The sequence below is a fragment of the Ctenopharyngodon idella genome, chromosome 24 (genome assembly GCF_019924925.1).
Source record: "Ctenopharyngodon idella isolate HZGC_01 chromosome 24, HZGC01, whole genome shotgun sequence".
Lineage (NCBI taxonomy): Eukaryota > Metazoa > Chordata > Actinopteri > Cypriniformes > Xenocyprididae > Ctenopharyngodon > Ctenopharyngodon idella.
The window spans coordinates 27,528,757-27,546,216 of NC_067243.1; the positions used below are offsets into that span (position 1 = coordinate 27,528,757).

Below are 17,460 nucleotides of genomic sequence, written 5' to 3' on the forward strand. Positions count from 1 at the left end.
TATTATGTAGAAGAGTATTGTGAGAGAGATATCGAGTGACCGCGTGTATTACCTGCATTCAGATTTAGCATTTTCCTTCAGGTCAGCCATATGTTCAAATCCGTTTGAATGTCCACTGCGATCTTGTCCTTTTAATGGGTTTTCCTGTGCCATGCTGACACTGACAGCGCTAGTCAAAGCATTTGTCATTTGCATCTTGTTCCGTGTTCACAACAAGTTTCAATATAAAAGTCTTTGAGACTGAGTGACTCGCTCATAAAGACAATCTTTGCCGCCATCTAATGGCGTAATAATATAACTTCTGTTGCTGTTCACGGTCACCGACTATTTTTTTCCAGCGGAAGAAAGGCTTTTAATGATTTTACTTCATGAAAGTTGCATTGATACATATTTTTTTGTCTTTAATATTTGTATTGTGTGGTAACCGTTTTATAAAAGCAATAAGCCATGGTTTACAGTGAATTTATAACAGCTAAGGGGGTTTAAGGCCCCTTAGCTGTTAAAAATTCACTGTAAACCACAGTTTCTTGGGGCTTTATTATCTTTCAATAGAGCAGTTTTAAAGTCTTTTCTCATATATCCTGACTCAAATAATGTGTTTCTAACAGTTAAACACTCAGAATAAAGTGAGATGATATGCTGATGATCTGAATGTCTTGTTGAATGAGTGTTGATAGTCTGCTAACACAAAAGCTGAGATCAAGCACCCTGCAATAAAGCAATAAAAGTCATCTGGAGAGAAGATCTCAAAGAAATAGCATAGGACAATGCCTTGCCAAAAACTCTCCTCACACATCTAGAACTTTAATGACCTTTTGGGTGGTGTCTCTTCAAGATATCTGATAATCTTCTTCTCTCCCCCGAAACCAGGTGTCGGTGTAGTAAATATTTATAATCCTTTTGTCCTGGTCTGGCTATTTAAGGGAAAGAGCAAAGCAGTAATGTGAGATATTCTGTAGCCAGAAACTCCCGTGCAGTGATGGTTGAATGTCTGAAGACACTCACACACCACTGTGTGTATATGCATTTCTTACTCTTAGAGTCATCTTTGAGCAATTGATGTTATGCATTTATTATTTCTGAATTGGCTTCTAATTGTCTAACTATGTAATTGGCATGACACATTTTTACCTGACAAATAAAATGTTATATTTGATTTACTTATGTCAAATCATTATGACCAGTAGATTATTGGAGTCCATATTTACGCAAATCTGCATCAGGATAGGTCAATCTAAGGCTCAATGAAAGGAGCATGTTGCACATCATGTGAGACCTTTGGATTTCTGTCTATCACTGACTTAGCAAGTTGCAGTATCATGACTAAGAAAACTGTGTTTTTGTATGAACAAGCATGTGGCGGTTCGACTCAAATGCATCGACTCAGTAATCTCTGCACCCTCTGACTAAGAATCAGAAACTGACGAATTTGTGTCGCGAGATTCGCGCAAACCCGGGGCATGTGACTCTAAGTGATATCTAAAAATTTAAAGTACGGGATACCCAGAATAATCAAATATCTAAATTAATACATGACCAATGATTAATTCCTTAATTAGAAACACGATCTAAGAGTAATAATCATTTGAAATTGGAGTCAGATTAAACAAGCAGTTAAAGTAAAATTTAAACTAAATTCTAAAAAAAAATGAGTGAACAGACGCGCTGAAAAGACATACACGCTTTAAACCTTCGCCCAGGCCGTCGGATTCTGTTGTTGGGCTGACAGGTGGTCCTTACAATCATCAATATTAACAGAGCTGCTGAAAACACTCTTTATTTCATGTCAATAGTTCCTGTTTTCACCTCATTTATTATGCTGATGTCTTCAGTTCTGCTGTAAGTTGACACTTAACTCATTTCAAGTTAACTCATTTCATTGGTGTCAACAGACTGAGTGTATTTGTTGACTACAAATATGTACATATATTTCTGTATTCATGCTTTCAACTATTTATCTGGCCATTATTTATATTTGGAAGATTTACATTATTTATAATCTGCTATCAAGACATCAATATAAAACAAACTTAGTAACTGATATATATTTTTTTTATTTTGACAGATCAGTTCCTCCCAGTGCAGTTCATCATCAGTGAAGCTCCTCCCGCATCACTCACATCATCAGTGAAGCTCCTCCTACAGTAATTCCCTAATAAAAGCTGGAATATTCCCATCAGACGAGCATCAGAGCATCAGGAAGAGCTGAAATCTGCAAAGACTTAGTTTATTAAAGAGGACAGTGAGAACATGAGTGATCCAGAACCCTGCAGAATGAAACACACTGAAGATACTGAAGAACAAAGAGGTTGGTGTTTATTCTTCATTCATAAAAGAATTTGACTAAAATAAAAGAATAAACAAACATGTTTTCTTTTTTCTTTTTTTTTTTTATATATATCAGTATGCAACCACTAGTACAGCTTCAAATGCACATTTTGTATTATATTATGTAATAATGTACAGGTCCAGAGTGGCCATCGGAAGATTTGGGAGAATTCCCGGTGGGCCGCTCATAAATTGGGCAAATTGGTGGTAGTTCTAGTACCGTCGAAGTGACGGTTTGCTCGTGCACAGCTCTTGATAGCAGTTATACTACTAGACACTAGGTAGAATGAAGGAAAATAATTTAGATTTAGAATAATTAATGGGGTGACAACTTGTCAATATAAGTGTAATAATTCAAAACAAGCCGGCCCTTTGTATAGCAAATAACAATAATTCCAAAATGTAAAAATATACAACCCACTCCACTTGATTGCAGAAAGTTTGCCGCCTTTTAATTCCGCTGACGTCTCGATCTTCTGTTGGTCACACGTCTTCACGTAAAGTGAATTCACCAAATTTGCCCACATTCATATTGTGTATGAATGGAAGTTAATGGAACGAAAAGTCTAGTGTGACCAGCCCTAATAATAATCTGCCATGGTACGAGTGCAACTGGCTTTTAAAGGGAATGAGAGATGAGACTCTGATTGGTTTATTGCACGTTACGCCCAAAACGTTAGACTGTGCCTTTCAGACCATGAGCTTAGATTGTCAAAATAGGGCCCGTAGCTTTTTTAAAATGAAACTTACCCATATTCAAGTGTGAATATATAAAAGAATGCATTAAGCTAGAGTAAAATTAGGTTGTTTTTGTTGTTGTTGTTTTGACGTATTGCATATTCATACAACAAAATATTCTGGGGGCTGTGAAATTTTTGTGAAAATGATCAAAAATGCTGGCACTCGCTGGCAATTTTTGTTTTCATATACGCTGGCGGGGAAATATTGTGAAATATTGAATAAAGTGACATGTGAAGGCCAAGTATGATAACCCATACTCGAAATTTGTCCTCTGCATTTAACCCAAGTTAGTGCACACACATTAGGGGTAGTGAGTAGTGAAAACACACACACACACACACACACACACACACACACACAGCTGGAGCAGTGGGCAGCCATTCACAGGGGCACATCAGTCATTTTCTGCTGGTATTGAGAATTGAACCTTCAGCCTTCAGGTTACCAGTCTGACTGTCTCACCATTAGGCCACGACTGCCCCACAATAATCTACATTAGATAATTAGATCATTGTATCATTGATCAAATATATTTAATAGTCCTTACTACAGAAACATGGGATTTGTGCCTATAATGTTTTAAAAATAATAATCGGAAGATCAATAGTTTTAATTAATTGATCAAAAAGCATCAAAATGATCATAATATTTTATAGCAGTTGTCGATTTTCTGCTGTTACATCAGAGCTCACTTTTATCTCCATTCACTCCATATTTTTCTCTTTGAATTGTTTTGATACACTGAAAATGATTTTTTTTTTTTTTTTTACCTTTCATTTCAGACCTGATGGAAGTGAAGGAGGAGAGTGAAGTGGAGGAGAAACGTCATGACAAATCTGTAGAAAAACCTTTGAGTCGCTCGAAGACTAAAAAGGCATTTTTAAAGAAAACAAGAGCCAAGAAATCTACAACCTGTACTCAGTGTGGAAAGAGTTTCACAACAAAGCAAAGTCTTGAGATTCACATGAGGATCCACACCGGAGAGAAGCCATTCACATGTGATCAGTGTGGGAAGAGTTTCACACAATCATCACACCTTAAAGAACACATGAGAGTTCACACTGGAGAGAAGCCGTTCACATGTGATCAATGTGGAAAAACATTTGTTAAGACGTCAAATCTGAAGACACACCAGGTAGTTCATACGAAGGAGAAGCCACATTCATGTTCTGTGTGTGGAAAGAGTTTTTCACTGCTGCAGAGTTTACAAGAACATCAGAAAATACATACTGGTGTGAGAGAGTACATGTGCTTTGAGTGTGAGAAGACTTTTACTACAGCAAAATGTTTAAAACAGCACCAGAGAATTCACACTGGAGAAAAACCTTACAAGTGTTCATACTGTTACATGAGATTCATTCAGTCATCATCTCTGAAAACACACGAGAGGATCCACACTGGAGAAAAACCTTACAAGTGTTCACACTGTGACAAGAGATTCAGTCAGTCATCATATCTGAAAACACACGAGAGGATCCACAGCAGAGAGAAGCTGCACACGTGTGATCAGTGTGGAAAGAGTTTCACTATTAAACGCTACCTGAAGATACACACGAAGATCCATGCAGTGGAGAAACCACATCACCACATTCTGAAATAAGTAGTTAATTTGTATTTTTAATATGTATCTATAATTCTCTATTATGCCAGACAAGGAATGTGGCAATGTCACTTTGTAAAAAAAGACTAAGCGTCTGCACACAAACGCCCATACCTAAACACGCAAATGAATGGCAAGTACGCATTAAAAGTCTTCTGTTTTCAGTTAAAAGGTGTCATTTAAGTTGCCCCTAAGTTAATAATTAACGATGTTTACAATGGAAGTGATTCAGTCAAAAACTTAATTTAGCTCAATTTTTTTTTTTTTTTTCCTGGAGCTGCTTTAAAGCCAAAATAATCTCTGTCCATTAATTGTCCTATTATCACTGTGAAGCTGCTTTAAAACAATCTGTATTGTAAAAAGCGCTATATAAATGAAGATGACTTGACTTGTATTATTACGTCCCGAGGCTGTGATGTATTAATATTTATGATTGAGGTGTGTTTATGTTGCCATCTGTTGTTTTCTTTCTCTGTGTCTCTCTCTCACTCTGCTTGTTCAACAGTCACTAACTGTCCAGAGCTGAAGCTCATCATTGAGAGTGTGCTGCAGAGACTGATCCGTATAAGAGAGCAGAAGAAACAGTGTTGGAGAGAGGTTCACTTCTCCCCTGCTCCAGACTTAGTTAAGTGTTACCCAGTATTCATGTTGATTACCAGTCTTGAGAGATCATTAATCCTGTTGAATCTGAAAACTTGTGTGTTTTCCTGTTAAAAGTAAACTCTGAATTCCCTGTTGTCTGCTGTGATACAGCTAGTGAGTTTCTACCCAAGTCTATTTCTTTATTACAATATATTAAGCCATTGTATCTTTGTTTAATGGTTGGAAGCAGTAGGAAGAGGGTACTAATTTCTTTTGTATCTAATGTTTATCCCTGTTTTTAGTTAGTACGGGAGTTAAAGAAAGCTTGTGTTGTTTCTTTTCTTTTACCTGAATACAACCCCAAATCAGAAAAAGTTCGGACAGTATGTGAAAACACAAATAAAAAAAGAAAGTAGTGATTTCTAAATTTACTTTGACTTGTATTTCATTGCAGACAATACAACAGCACATTATTTAATGTGTTCCTCATGAGTTTTTTTTTTTTTTTTTTTTTTTTTTTCAAAAAAAACAAAATTCCTATTTTGGTTCTTGCAACACATTTAAAAAAAAAAAAAAAAAAAAAACAGTAAACAGTAAAGCATTTACCACTTTGTAATGTTGCCATTCCTTTTCACAACACTTAAAAGATGTTTAGGGACTGAAGACACCAAGTGATGAAGTGTTTCGGGTGTAATTTTGTCCCATTCTTGCTGCAAACAAGTCTTAAGGTGGGCAACAGTACAGGGTCTTCGTTGTCGCATTTTGTGCTTCAAAATGCGCCACACATTCTCTATTGGAGACAGGTCGGGACTGCAGGCAGGCCAGTCAAGTACCTGTATCCTCTTCCTCCGCAGCCAGGACTTTGTAATGTGTGCAGAATGTGGTTTTGCATTATCTTGTTGAAATATGCATGGACGTCCCTGGAAAAGATGTCTTCTTGAAGGCATCATATTGTACTCCAAAATCTCTATGTACTTTTCAGCATTAATGGTGCCATCACAGAAGTGCAAGTTACCTTTTCCAAGGGCACTGACAACCCCATACCATGACAGACCCTGGCTTTTGGACTTGTTGCTGGTAACAGTCTGGATGATCCTTTTCTTCTTTGGTCCGGAGCACACGGCGTCCATTTCTCCCCAAAAATACCTGAAATACTGATTCATCTGACCACAGTACACGTTTCCACTGTGTGATGGTCCATCCCAGATGCCTCCGAGCCCAGAGAAGTCGACGGTGCTTCTGGACACTGTTAACATAGGGCTTCCTTTTGGCACAGTACAGTTTTAACTGGCATTTGTGGATGTAACTACGTATTGTGGTACTTGACAAAGGTTTGCCAAAGTAGTCCTGAGCCCATGTGGTGATATCGCTTATAGATGCATGACGATTCTTGATGCAGTGCCGCCTGAGGGATCGGAGATCACGGTTGTTCAGCTTAGGCTTGCGCCCTTGTCCTTTACGCACTGAAATTCCTCCACGTTCCTTGAATCTTTTAATTATGTTTTGCACTGTTGAAGGTGAAATAAGCAGATGTATTCCTATCTTTCTTTGAGGAACATTAAAACATTTCAATAAGTTTCTCACGTATTTGTTGGCAAACTGGCGATCCTTGGCCCATCTTTGCTCCTAAAGGACTAGACCTTTCTTGGATGATGCTTTTGTACCAAATCATAATTACAATCACCTGTTGACATCACCTGTTTCAAATCACATCATTATTTAACCAATTTACCTGATTACTAGCCCTAAATTGCTCCTGTCCCAATCTTTTTTGGAATGTGTTGCAGGTCTGAATGACAGGAAAGGATGTATATTTACAAATGAAATTAAGCTGACCAGAAAAACATGAAATATTTTGTGTTCACATTGTCTGCAATGAAATACAAGTCAAAGTAAATTTAGAAATCACTACTTTCTTTTTTTTTATTTGTGTTTTCCATACTGTCCCAACTTTTTCTGATTTGGGGTTGTAGGTTATTTAGTACTCCCTCCATCAGTAAGCTGACGTTTGTTGTTTTGGCGTGGCCCTCTCCTGAAGACATTTAATGCTTCCCTTTTCTTGTTTATCTTTATTTTGTGAAATTCAATAAACTGTTTACTTTTTTGCCAACTCAAGCAATTGTTGTATTTCTGGTGCAGAGGACTGAAGTGATTCCTCCACATTTATTTTTACTAATGTTATCATTTTAAATATAATTTAGCCTGTTATTCCCTCTTCCAACCCTAGACTGGGAGAGGATCGTAACAGTATGTGCTGAGCAACAAAATCTCTTCTTTCTAAATTAGTTACAGTCAAATCACCCTGTAGGTCAAAACTGGTCAACAACTGAAGCTAAGCATGGGCGCTGCTCGTCCTGTTCTCTGTGTGTTCCCAGTGCCCCAGTATAGCGTAACAAGCATCGTCCTTCAGATGAGACCTTAAGCTGAGGTCCTGACTCTCTGTGTCAGTAAAAATCCCATGGCACTTCTCGTAAAGAGTATGGTGTAACCCGGTGTCCTGGCCAAATTCCCTCCATTGGCCCTTATCAGTCATGGTCTTCTAATCATCCCCATAGTTCGCAAGCTCTAAATTTCGTCTCTAGAACAGTACTCACGTCTGATTTAACCTTGCCACACAGGTCGCACGTGCGCACTGAATGTGTTTTGCACTAATCAGTTGTTCCACAAGATTCAGCGCTGACCCGGGCCGTTGTTTCACAGTAGAAAACTAAACTAAAGAGACAGAACAACAACAACAGATGTCTACATTAACCAGCGCTTGTGCGAGGGGGTTATGAGATAGCCACAACTTTAGTTTAAAAGAGTACAAAACATTTTTATTGGCCATAACATCTGGAGAAAAATAGCACAGACACTGGTCATGTTACGGAGGGACTGCAACGGGAGGCGTGCGGATCCATATGCAAAGCTTTATTCCAAAACATGGTCAAAACAGGCAAGGGTCTGACAATGGCATACAGGTATATAGAGGGCAAGAGAGAAGAGTAATCCAGGGAGAAGCATGGTCATTCTGTAGCAAACAATATCCAAGAGGGCTAGGCTAAAGAATAATCCAGGGGAAACAGGCAATAGTCCAAGAGAGGTGCAAACAGTCCAAAGGGCAAGGCGAGAGAGAAGTCCAAGACAGGCAGGTAATCAGAAAACAGGCAATCAGAAAACAAGACGAGACTAGACTAGACTAGACTAGACTTAGACTAGAACTAGATACTCAAACAAGGACTGGGAACTGGCTCCGTAAAGTAGCTACGCAAAACAGCATAAACGCTAAACAATACTCGGCAGTGACAGAGAGGAAGTGCATGGCTTATGTAGGGTGTGTGATTGGCTGCAGGTATGTGTGTAATCAGTGCAACGGATGATGGGAAATGTAGTCTGAGGTGAAGTGCAAAAGTTATTGTGGTGCATACAAAACCGAACTGGGATCGTGACAGGTCAAAGATGAAAAATGTTCTAGTGTGCATGTGTCGAATAAACTGTGATCGCACACCTGTGACATTTTTGTTAATCATAATATAAATGGTGTAAATATAACCGCCATTCCTGTGAACATGTATCTGACTGTGTGTGTCTGTTTAGAAGCCTGTAAGAGAATGAATGTGTTTGCATATGTTGGAGCCTCTCGCTCTACCATTAGATATTGGCTATTTTAGTTCCCCTCACTCAAAAGATCCTTTCAATTTAACAGGATTCAGAACAGAACAAGAATGAAAAATATAAGAAGCTAAGCAAGCCAAAACAAATTCATTTAAAGCAAAAGAGAAAGTAAGTGGCCTTGTTCTCGCGCAGCCTGTTCCGAGAATATTTCTATCCGGATGGAAGAGTCAGAGGCCCGGTTTCACAGACAGGGCTTAGCCTAAGCCAGGATTAGGCCTTAGTTCAATTAGGGTATTTTTTAAAGTATCTTTTATAAACGTACACTAGAAAAAAAAAAACATTACTGGTGATCATCTTGAGACAAAACAATGGCACTGACATATTTTAAGATATGTCAATACAAGTTGCTTTCAATTAAAACACCTCAAACAAGCATTTTAGTCTAGGACTAGCTTAAGCCTTGTCTGTGAAACCGGGGGAGAGAGTTCAGTCAGAATATTTGTCAGGTAGTTGTGTGTTTAAACAGTACCACCTTGATTAGCTGGTTCAGGTGTGTTTATTTGGGGTTGGAGCTGAACTCTGCAGGACAGTGACCCTCCAAGAGCAGGATTGGACACTCCTGAAATAAAAGATAACAAGGAAAAATCTCTCACTGGAATCCTTTGTGTCTTAAATGTGAAGTTGGACAAAACAGTGCAATGAAATTAGACAATTTCAAAAGAAATGATCTGTCAAAACTCTCTCTCAGTCCTGCTGCCATGCAGAAGTCCTAGAAACTGCAATTAGAAAAAAACACTAAATTTTAAAACTGGTGAACATAATGATAGTCATGATGTCACTGAGAGGTAACCGAGCCTGAGGGTTTCACGCATTCAGAGGACATGAACAGCTTGTCCTTGTTTCATGAAAGAGATGTAGCCAAAGAATAATGTGAACTAAATCAAATTAATCACTGTGCTTTGAAAATCTTTCAAGATTACTACATTTTATTATATGCTGAATTACAATAATTTCAGAGCTGTGTACAGGTCATTAAACAAAAAAAAAACATCTGCAAAGTTTTAATTGATGGTTATAAAAATAATCATCTAAAAATAACCATTAGGGAACATTCTGTATGAGTTATTTTTATTTTATTTTTAGTTTATTTAAAAATAACTACCCCGTGATGTGTACACTCTTTATTTCATGTCAATAGTTCCTGTTTTCACCTCATTTATTATGCTGATGTCTTCATATCTGCTGTAAATTGACACTTAAAACTCATTTCATTGGTGTCAACAGACTTCAGAGGGGATTTGTTGGTTATTACATGTACATTTATTTTTGTCTTTATGCGTACAACTGATTTGCTTACAAATTATTTATATTTGGAAGAATTTACATTATTTTATTTTCCAAATTTTAGATATCTGACTATGTTTAAATGAAGAAACAGAATAATGTTTTGGGTGAGCAATAAATTAATTTGTGAATTAGCATCAGTTACTTTACAATAGACAGACGGACATGAATTCATAGATTTGTCAATTAGTATAAAAACAAACTCATTAACTGATATATTTTTTTGCAGATCGGTTCCTCCCACACAGGAATTCATCATCAGTGAAGCCACATTCATGTTCTGTGTGTGGAAAAAGTTTTTCACTGCTGCAGAGTTTACAACATCAGAAAATTGGTGTGAGACATGTGCTTTGAGTGTGAGAAGACTTTTACTACAGCAAACAATTTAAAACAGCACCAGAGAATTCACACTGGAGAAAAACCTTACAAGTGTTCACACTGTGACAAGAGATTCAGTCAGTCAGCAAATCTGTAAAAAAACATGAGAGGATCCACACTGGAGAAAAACCTTACAAGTGTTCATACTGTGACTGGAGATTCAGTCAGTTTGAATTTTGGAACCGTTTGATCAAGGAGGGTTTTCGGAATCCGACGGTAGTTCAATACTCACGGCGATCGGATGGGTAATCTTCGACCTTCGGCCGAGGGGGCCCTTAAGGCGTCCGACGGGAGTTCAATACTCGCGAGTATTGATCGGTCGAGTAGGCCCCTTGGAGGCGGAAAATTAAAGATTTAGCTATTTCGACTGGGAGGGCTCTCAAGGTGTCTGTGAGTCAATACTCACTGTGATCAGACGGGTAAGCCCCCACTGGCGGTGAGGTGGACGTTTAGTTATTTTAGATTGGGAGGGCTCAAAAACACGTGACTGGGTGGTTTGAATCATCTGTGAAGAGTGGGTCGGAAAAGGATTTAATCTGTGAATTTCTGAAATGAAGGTAGGATTGGAGGGTTTGGTACGGTTGGATCGGTGATTGGAGGTTGAAGATGTAAATGAAATGGCCTTTTTTGGTCTGGTCTGTCTTACTCTGTTTGATAAAGTAAAGTAGAGTCCTGGTGGATGGGCATCACTTTAAATGTCGAAGTAATGTCGACTTTGGCGAGCCAAGCACCACGACCAGCATTTTTGATTAATGATATTGCTTGGTCAATGTCGTTTTAGTGAAGAGAAAATTCTTCAAGTGGGATGAGGCTGTTTATGCTTGGAAACGGAGAATTGTGCAGGGCTGAGAGGTCGATTATTAAGCGTTTTTTACCGGAGAATTTCCTTGTAGCCACTCCAATAGGGCTGATACGAAAGTGTTCGAAAGGAGGAATATCAAAAGGTCTGATCATGAAGCCTGAATTAACTTCCTTATCGATCAAGTTGTCCACTGTGTCAGGTTCTGTTAGAGCAGATTGAAGATTATCACAAATCATATTTTGTGAGGGAATGCTTTCTAGACCTGGTTCAAAACCATGCTAGAGACCAGACAGCAAATATTTAGTAAATTCAGGATCAGGGTGCTGAGACAATTCTGATGACAAACGTAAAATAGTCGACAAGTTATTTTTTAAATTTTTATTGGTAGATTTTCTTACAGGGCATACAGTGCGGCCGTAAAGAGGGTGCGGAAGAGGGTGCGGCCTAGCAGCGGCGGAATCTGGGGCCCGGCCCAGGCTCGCTGAAGGCCCACTGCCCCTACCTGACGATCGGCGCTGGTCCGGTCTTGCTGTAGAGGAAGACTGGGTTCGGGAGGTACGTGGTTTTTTACCCTTGCTGATTTTAGTCGCTTTATTGGTGACCTTAGAGGGAGATGAGGGTTTAAAGGGAGTGCAAGTTCACTGCAGGTTAGTGTATAATTGATATAGTTCAGATTTATTCATCCGTCTCGAGAAGCGGAAATCCGCGCTGATCAATGCTTGCCTTAATCCCAGCACTGTCCATTTCTCGATTGCAGGAATGGTTGGCTGGGCCATGGAGTAGGAGGATGACGATGACGAAGACGACGACGAGGAAGAAGGTGTGTGTCTCACCGGTGGAGGTAAGGGCTAGTCTAGACGTCTTGGAGTGTGGACAGCGGAGTGGATGGTCTGGCGTCCGCGCAATGGAGCCAGAGGCTCGGCGACGGCACCTGGTGGCGTAGGGCTGCTCCTTGGGATGGCGGGATTTGGTGAAAGATTCTGGGAATAGAGGGACTCATCATCAGGTGGGAAGAGCTCAATCTCAGACATAGCGGCTATTGGGCGAAACCTGTGCTGAAAACGGTTGAGGATCCTTAGGTGAGTTTGTCTGTGATTATATATAAGCCTGCACTCATGCTGATTGGGTAGATATGTTGATTACTGATTGTTGACAACTGGTTGAGATGATGTGATAATTGGGTAGCTTATTTGACTTGCTCCTCCCGAACTATGGTAATAAAACATAATTTAGTACCTTTCTGGATCTTGAGAGGTTCAGTGACATTGCTGGCAATAGAGGCCTCACTGAGCCATCGGATTTCATCAAAAATATCTTAAATTGTTTTTCCATAGATGAACGAAGAACATGAAGGTGAGTAATAAATGACATTATTTTCATTTTTGGGTGAACTAACCCTTTAAGTGTGCCATATGCATCAGTCATTCAGCCAACCGTCTGTGGGCGTGACGTCTGAGGCTGAGACTGGGGGAAACTAACGACCATCAACTGCCCTTTCGAGCGCAGTTTTCTCCAGTGTGTTGATGACATATTTCCAGAGGTGGGGAACTCAAATCACATGATTTGACTTGAGTCAGACTTAAGTCGCACATTTTAGGACTTGAGACTTGCTTGACAAATATTAATAAAAGACGCGACTTGACTTTGACTTGACATTCATGACTTGAGACTTGACTCGGACTTGAGTTAAATGACATGAAATAACTTGTCTTTTGTTTAATAAATATCTGTTTATCACATGACACAGCAGGCAAGCAGAGAGAGCTATCGTGAGCTCTCTCATGGACAGAGCATGCACAGCCGTGGCTGAACATGAAAGGCGCTTTTTCTGTCATCCTTTGGCGAGCATTACAATATATGATCACACTCTTATTCATGCAAATGCTTTTAAACCATTTAAGTGCGCCAAAAGAGAAAAAAAGAGAACACACTGTCTTTGAATGTCCTGTCACACACACGACACACAGAAAGACGCGTGCCAGAATGTCACGCTTGAACAATAACACGTGGGGAGAGTGGGGTAAGATGAGCCAGTGGGTAAGTTGATCCACCCCTTGTATCTTGGCAACCGTACCATTTTATTTTCATGTGACCATATATTTTAGAACCACCCATCATTTCTGCCAGACTGTGAAAAGGAGAAGCACATGGGAGGAGTGGAAGTCGCTTATTTACTTTAAAAACTGTTTTTGGCTTGTCAAAGTAAAATTTTAACATAACAGATGTAATGGCTGTTTCATCAAAGCAAATTTGTCCAGGTCTAAAACTATTTATGATGCATATTGGTGACAACGTACAAAACCATGCAAGTCATCTAGCTAAATATTATTTTGAATTGGTAAGCTAGCTAGCTTTTCCTAAAATGGCAGCTATGGGGCAAAGTGAGCCAAATGTCGTGGGGTAAATTGAGCCAACGTTTTAACTTACCCCACCATAAGCCAGTGAATTTAAGTTAAATCTGAAGTATAAACTGGTGTCATTTCAATGTAATATTACGCAACTGGTTTAGTTTATCTTTATTTTCGAGTTTATTTGATAGGAACAGTGTACAAGTACACCAAATCCTTTTCTGATACGAACCAGAGGATGTTTAATCATATACAGTATCTCACAGAAGTGAGTACACCCCTCACATTTCTGTAAATATTTTATTATATCTTTTCATGTGACAACACTGAAGAAATGACACTTTGCTACAATGTAAAGTAGTGAGTGTACAGCTTGTATAACAGTGTAAATTTGCTCTCCTCTCAAAATAACTCAACACACAGCCATTAATGTCTAAACCGCTGGCCACAAAAGTGAGTGCAGCCCTAGGTAAAAATGTCCAAATTGGGCCCAATTAGCCATTTTCTCTCCCCGGTGAGGGGAGATTGTACTTCTGCCTCATTTTCCCTTATCTTGAGGACCACATAAGTAAAAAATGGCTCATCTTACCCCACTCTCCTCTAATGCCAAAAATGTCCGTTTTGTCAAGTATCCTCATTAGAGCAGCCTAATAATAGTTAAAGTCTTAAACAAAAGGAAGGAAGTGGGACGCGCGTGAGATCCACGTCATGTGCGGCAGATCTTAAAGTGACAGTAGTGATGGGGAGTCGACTCCAAAAGAGTCGATTCCTCGACTCTGAATAGCCCCAGAGTCGGGGTCGACTCCAGCACAGGAATCGACTCTCGGTGTCGACTCTGTTGCTGTGTCTGAAATCTCTCACTTGTTTACTGATTCTCGAATCCATAGCCTATATAATGCATGGCAGTTAAATGCACTAGGAGCAGGATCCAGCTAGAATTTTTTTGTTCTAAAAATGTACTGAGAACATTACCATGTATAGTTCTAGTAATGTTTTCAGCAGGTAGTTTTATTTTAGTTCCCAGAATGTTCTCCTGAAAGGTAGAATACTCTAAAAACATTCTAAAAATGTTTAGTGATAACATTGTTAGAACATTATTCCCTAATGTTCTTATAATGTTTTCAGCGGGTAGTTTTATTTTTGTTCTTATAATGTTCTCTTAACAGGTAGAATAACATTCTACATTCTAAAAATGTTTAGTGATAACATTGTTAGAACATTATTCCCTAACGTCCTTATAATATTTTCAGCGGGTAGTTTTATTTTTGTTCCCAGAATGTACTTTTAAAAGGTAGGATAACATTCTCTAAAAACATTCTAAAATTGTTTAGTCATAACATTGTTAGAACATTATCCCCTGACATTCTTATGAAGTTTTTTAGCAGGAAGTTTTATTTTTTGTTCCTAGAATGTTCTCCTAAATATTCAAAAAAAAAAAAAAAGCTTAACTATAGCATTGTTAAAACATACAATTTTATTAATCTCAAAAATTAAAAAACATCAAAATCTAACAGGTTTATAAATTGCATCCACATAAATTATTAGTAGTTCTACGTACAGTAAATGCCCAACATCACGTCGAAGAACTCAAGTAAAGTCCAGTGTGTAATCATGCGTCTGACTGCTGTGTTTGCTCAGAGTGCTCATCATTGTCTTTGCTTGACCTGGTTCTTGCATAAAAATAATCGTCTGTATTAATGTTTTCTGCTCTGCCAGTTAGCAGCATTGACTTGTCTGTGTGTGTAGAGCGTCTGTGTGTAGAGTTTTTCCTCACAGCCTATAACAGAGGAGCATACAACAGTGTAAACAGAAAATACATATTACATCTTAAAATCACAAACAATATTGACATTGAAAACTTTCTAAATTAGCCAGCCTAATTAGTAATCACGAATTATGTAAAGACTAGTTTATTGAAAGTATAGATATGATACTTTATGAGTATCTATTTTGTTTCTGTTATTTAAAACACATCTACTTAATCCATTATATGTTATTAACACAACTACTAATTTTGATGTTGGCTTGAAAAGCCTGAACCGAGACTCGAACTCAGGTCAACTTGAGCAGAGCTGCGGCATATGACAGAATGCTGCTCACAATTCTATTGCTATGACATAACAGCTAATTTTCATCAGATATTTTGTCTATGGATCATTACATCTCTTACAGATTCTGCTTTTTTTAAATCAGATACAGATAAAGTAGCACTGTATTTGAATGCATCAGCAAGAGCAATTGTGTGTGTGAATTAATCAGTGTAGCATCTCTTTGCTAATAGTGAAGCTGTAGGTTTTAGTTACGTAGCAGAAAGTAAAATATATGCTATAACTTTCAGTTTCTAAGCTGTTTTCTTAGTGGTAAATCACAGGACAGCGTTGACAAGTTTCTGTGCTCCTGAAGGTTTCTGTTTGCAATCTGCACATTATATATGAGCTACTGTATGTGCGTATGGAAGCTTGTTTCCTCCATAGAATAAAAAAAATAAAAAATAAAAGGTAACTGCAACCTTTTATCTCACAATTCTGACATTTTCTCGCAAATGGGAGTTACAATGTCAGAATTATGGGATAAATGTGCAATTCTGGCTTTTTTTTCTCGCAATTGCTTTTTTTTTTTTTTTTTTCCTCAGAATTGTGAGATAAAAAGTTATCAAGTCAAATTCTGAGGGGAAAAAAGTCAGCTCACAATTCTGACATTTACTTGCAATGTCAGAAGGTATAAAAAGGCATAGAAAAGGTGTTTATACCTCACAATTCTGAGCAAAAAAAAAAAAAAAACTCAGAATTGAGAGTTATATATCACGATTCTGACTTTATTTCTCAGAATTGTGAGATTATATCTCCCTCTGAGTATGCATGTCTTTGTCATTTACCTGATGGAAACAGAGAGTAAGAGAGTGGACTTCAAAGATTGCTTATCCTGTGGCTCCCTCTATAGGACAGCATTAATATTTCTCAGCCAATTTAAGTCTGTGGGATTTTGTGATTGTTTGATCGCCAATTATATGAAAACTGTTAAGTCTGATCAGTTACAAATGACAGCAACAAACTTCAGACCAGTCTTAAGGTCTGTGTTTGGTGCTTGTATCATTAAAGATCTAGAAGGAGTTAAAGGATTAGTTCACTTTCAAATGAAAATTAGCCCAAGCTTTACTCACTCTCAAGCCATCCTAGGTGTATATGACTTTCTTTTTTCTGATGAACACATAAGTAAAATATCTACCTTCCACCAGACTGCCTTCCGTTTTCAAGTTATGAAAAAAGTGTGAACTGGCGTCGCGTCAGTTACACTGTTTCCGTAAGTTGAATAGGGAAGGCAGTCTGGTGGAAGTTAGATATTTTACCTCATAACTTGTTAAATATGGATTTTTTTTTTTTTTACACAAACGCATCACTTCGCTTCAGAAGGCCTTTATTAACCCCCGGAGCCGTGTGGAGTACGTTTATGATGGATGGATGTGGATGGAGACACTTTCTTCAGCTCATACTCGTGAACCTTATTCACTGCCATTATAAAGCTCGGATGGGTCATGATATTTATTAATATTTCTCTGATTATGTTCATCAGAAAGAAGAACCTTGGATGGTTAGAGGGTGAGTAAAGATTGGGCTAATTTTAAGGTTTAAAAATTTAGTCGTTTGTCTAATTTAGTCTCGGAACATAATAATAATAATAATAATAATAATAATGTTCAAATAGGTTAACAATATGTTGCATTTCTTAAGCCAACATAATTATTT

At 38.3% G+C, this 17,460-nt stretch overlaps 3 protein-coding genes across 4 annotated transcripts in view; 2 read left to right on the top strand and 1 right to left on the bottom strand.

The window, feature by feature from the left end:
* Nucleotides 1-17,460, top strand: part of LOC127506793 (transmembrane emp24 domain-containing protein 6-like) — a 292,092-nt gene that overhangs the window by 161,793 nt on the left and 112,839 nt on the right. The window lies entirely within an intron of this gene.
* LOC127506776 (uncharacterized) overlaps nucleotides 1-17,460 on the bottom strand; it is a 348,308-nt gene that overhangs the window by 152,402 nt on the left and 178,446 nt on the right. The gene's annotated exons all lie outside the window — the stretch shown is intronic.
* On the top strand, nucleotides 2,178-4,669 carry LOC127507746 (zinc finger protein 239-like). The gene is made up of 2 exons (XM_051885039.1): nucleotides 2,178-2,308; nucleotides 3,852-4,669. Exons 1-2 carry the CDS (start codon nucleotides 2,251-2,253, stop codon nucleotides 4,667-4,669), a joined length of 876 nt encoding a protein of 291 aa, XP_051740999.1. The 5' UTR covers nucleotides 2,178-2,250.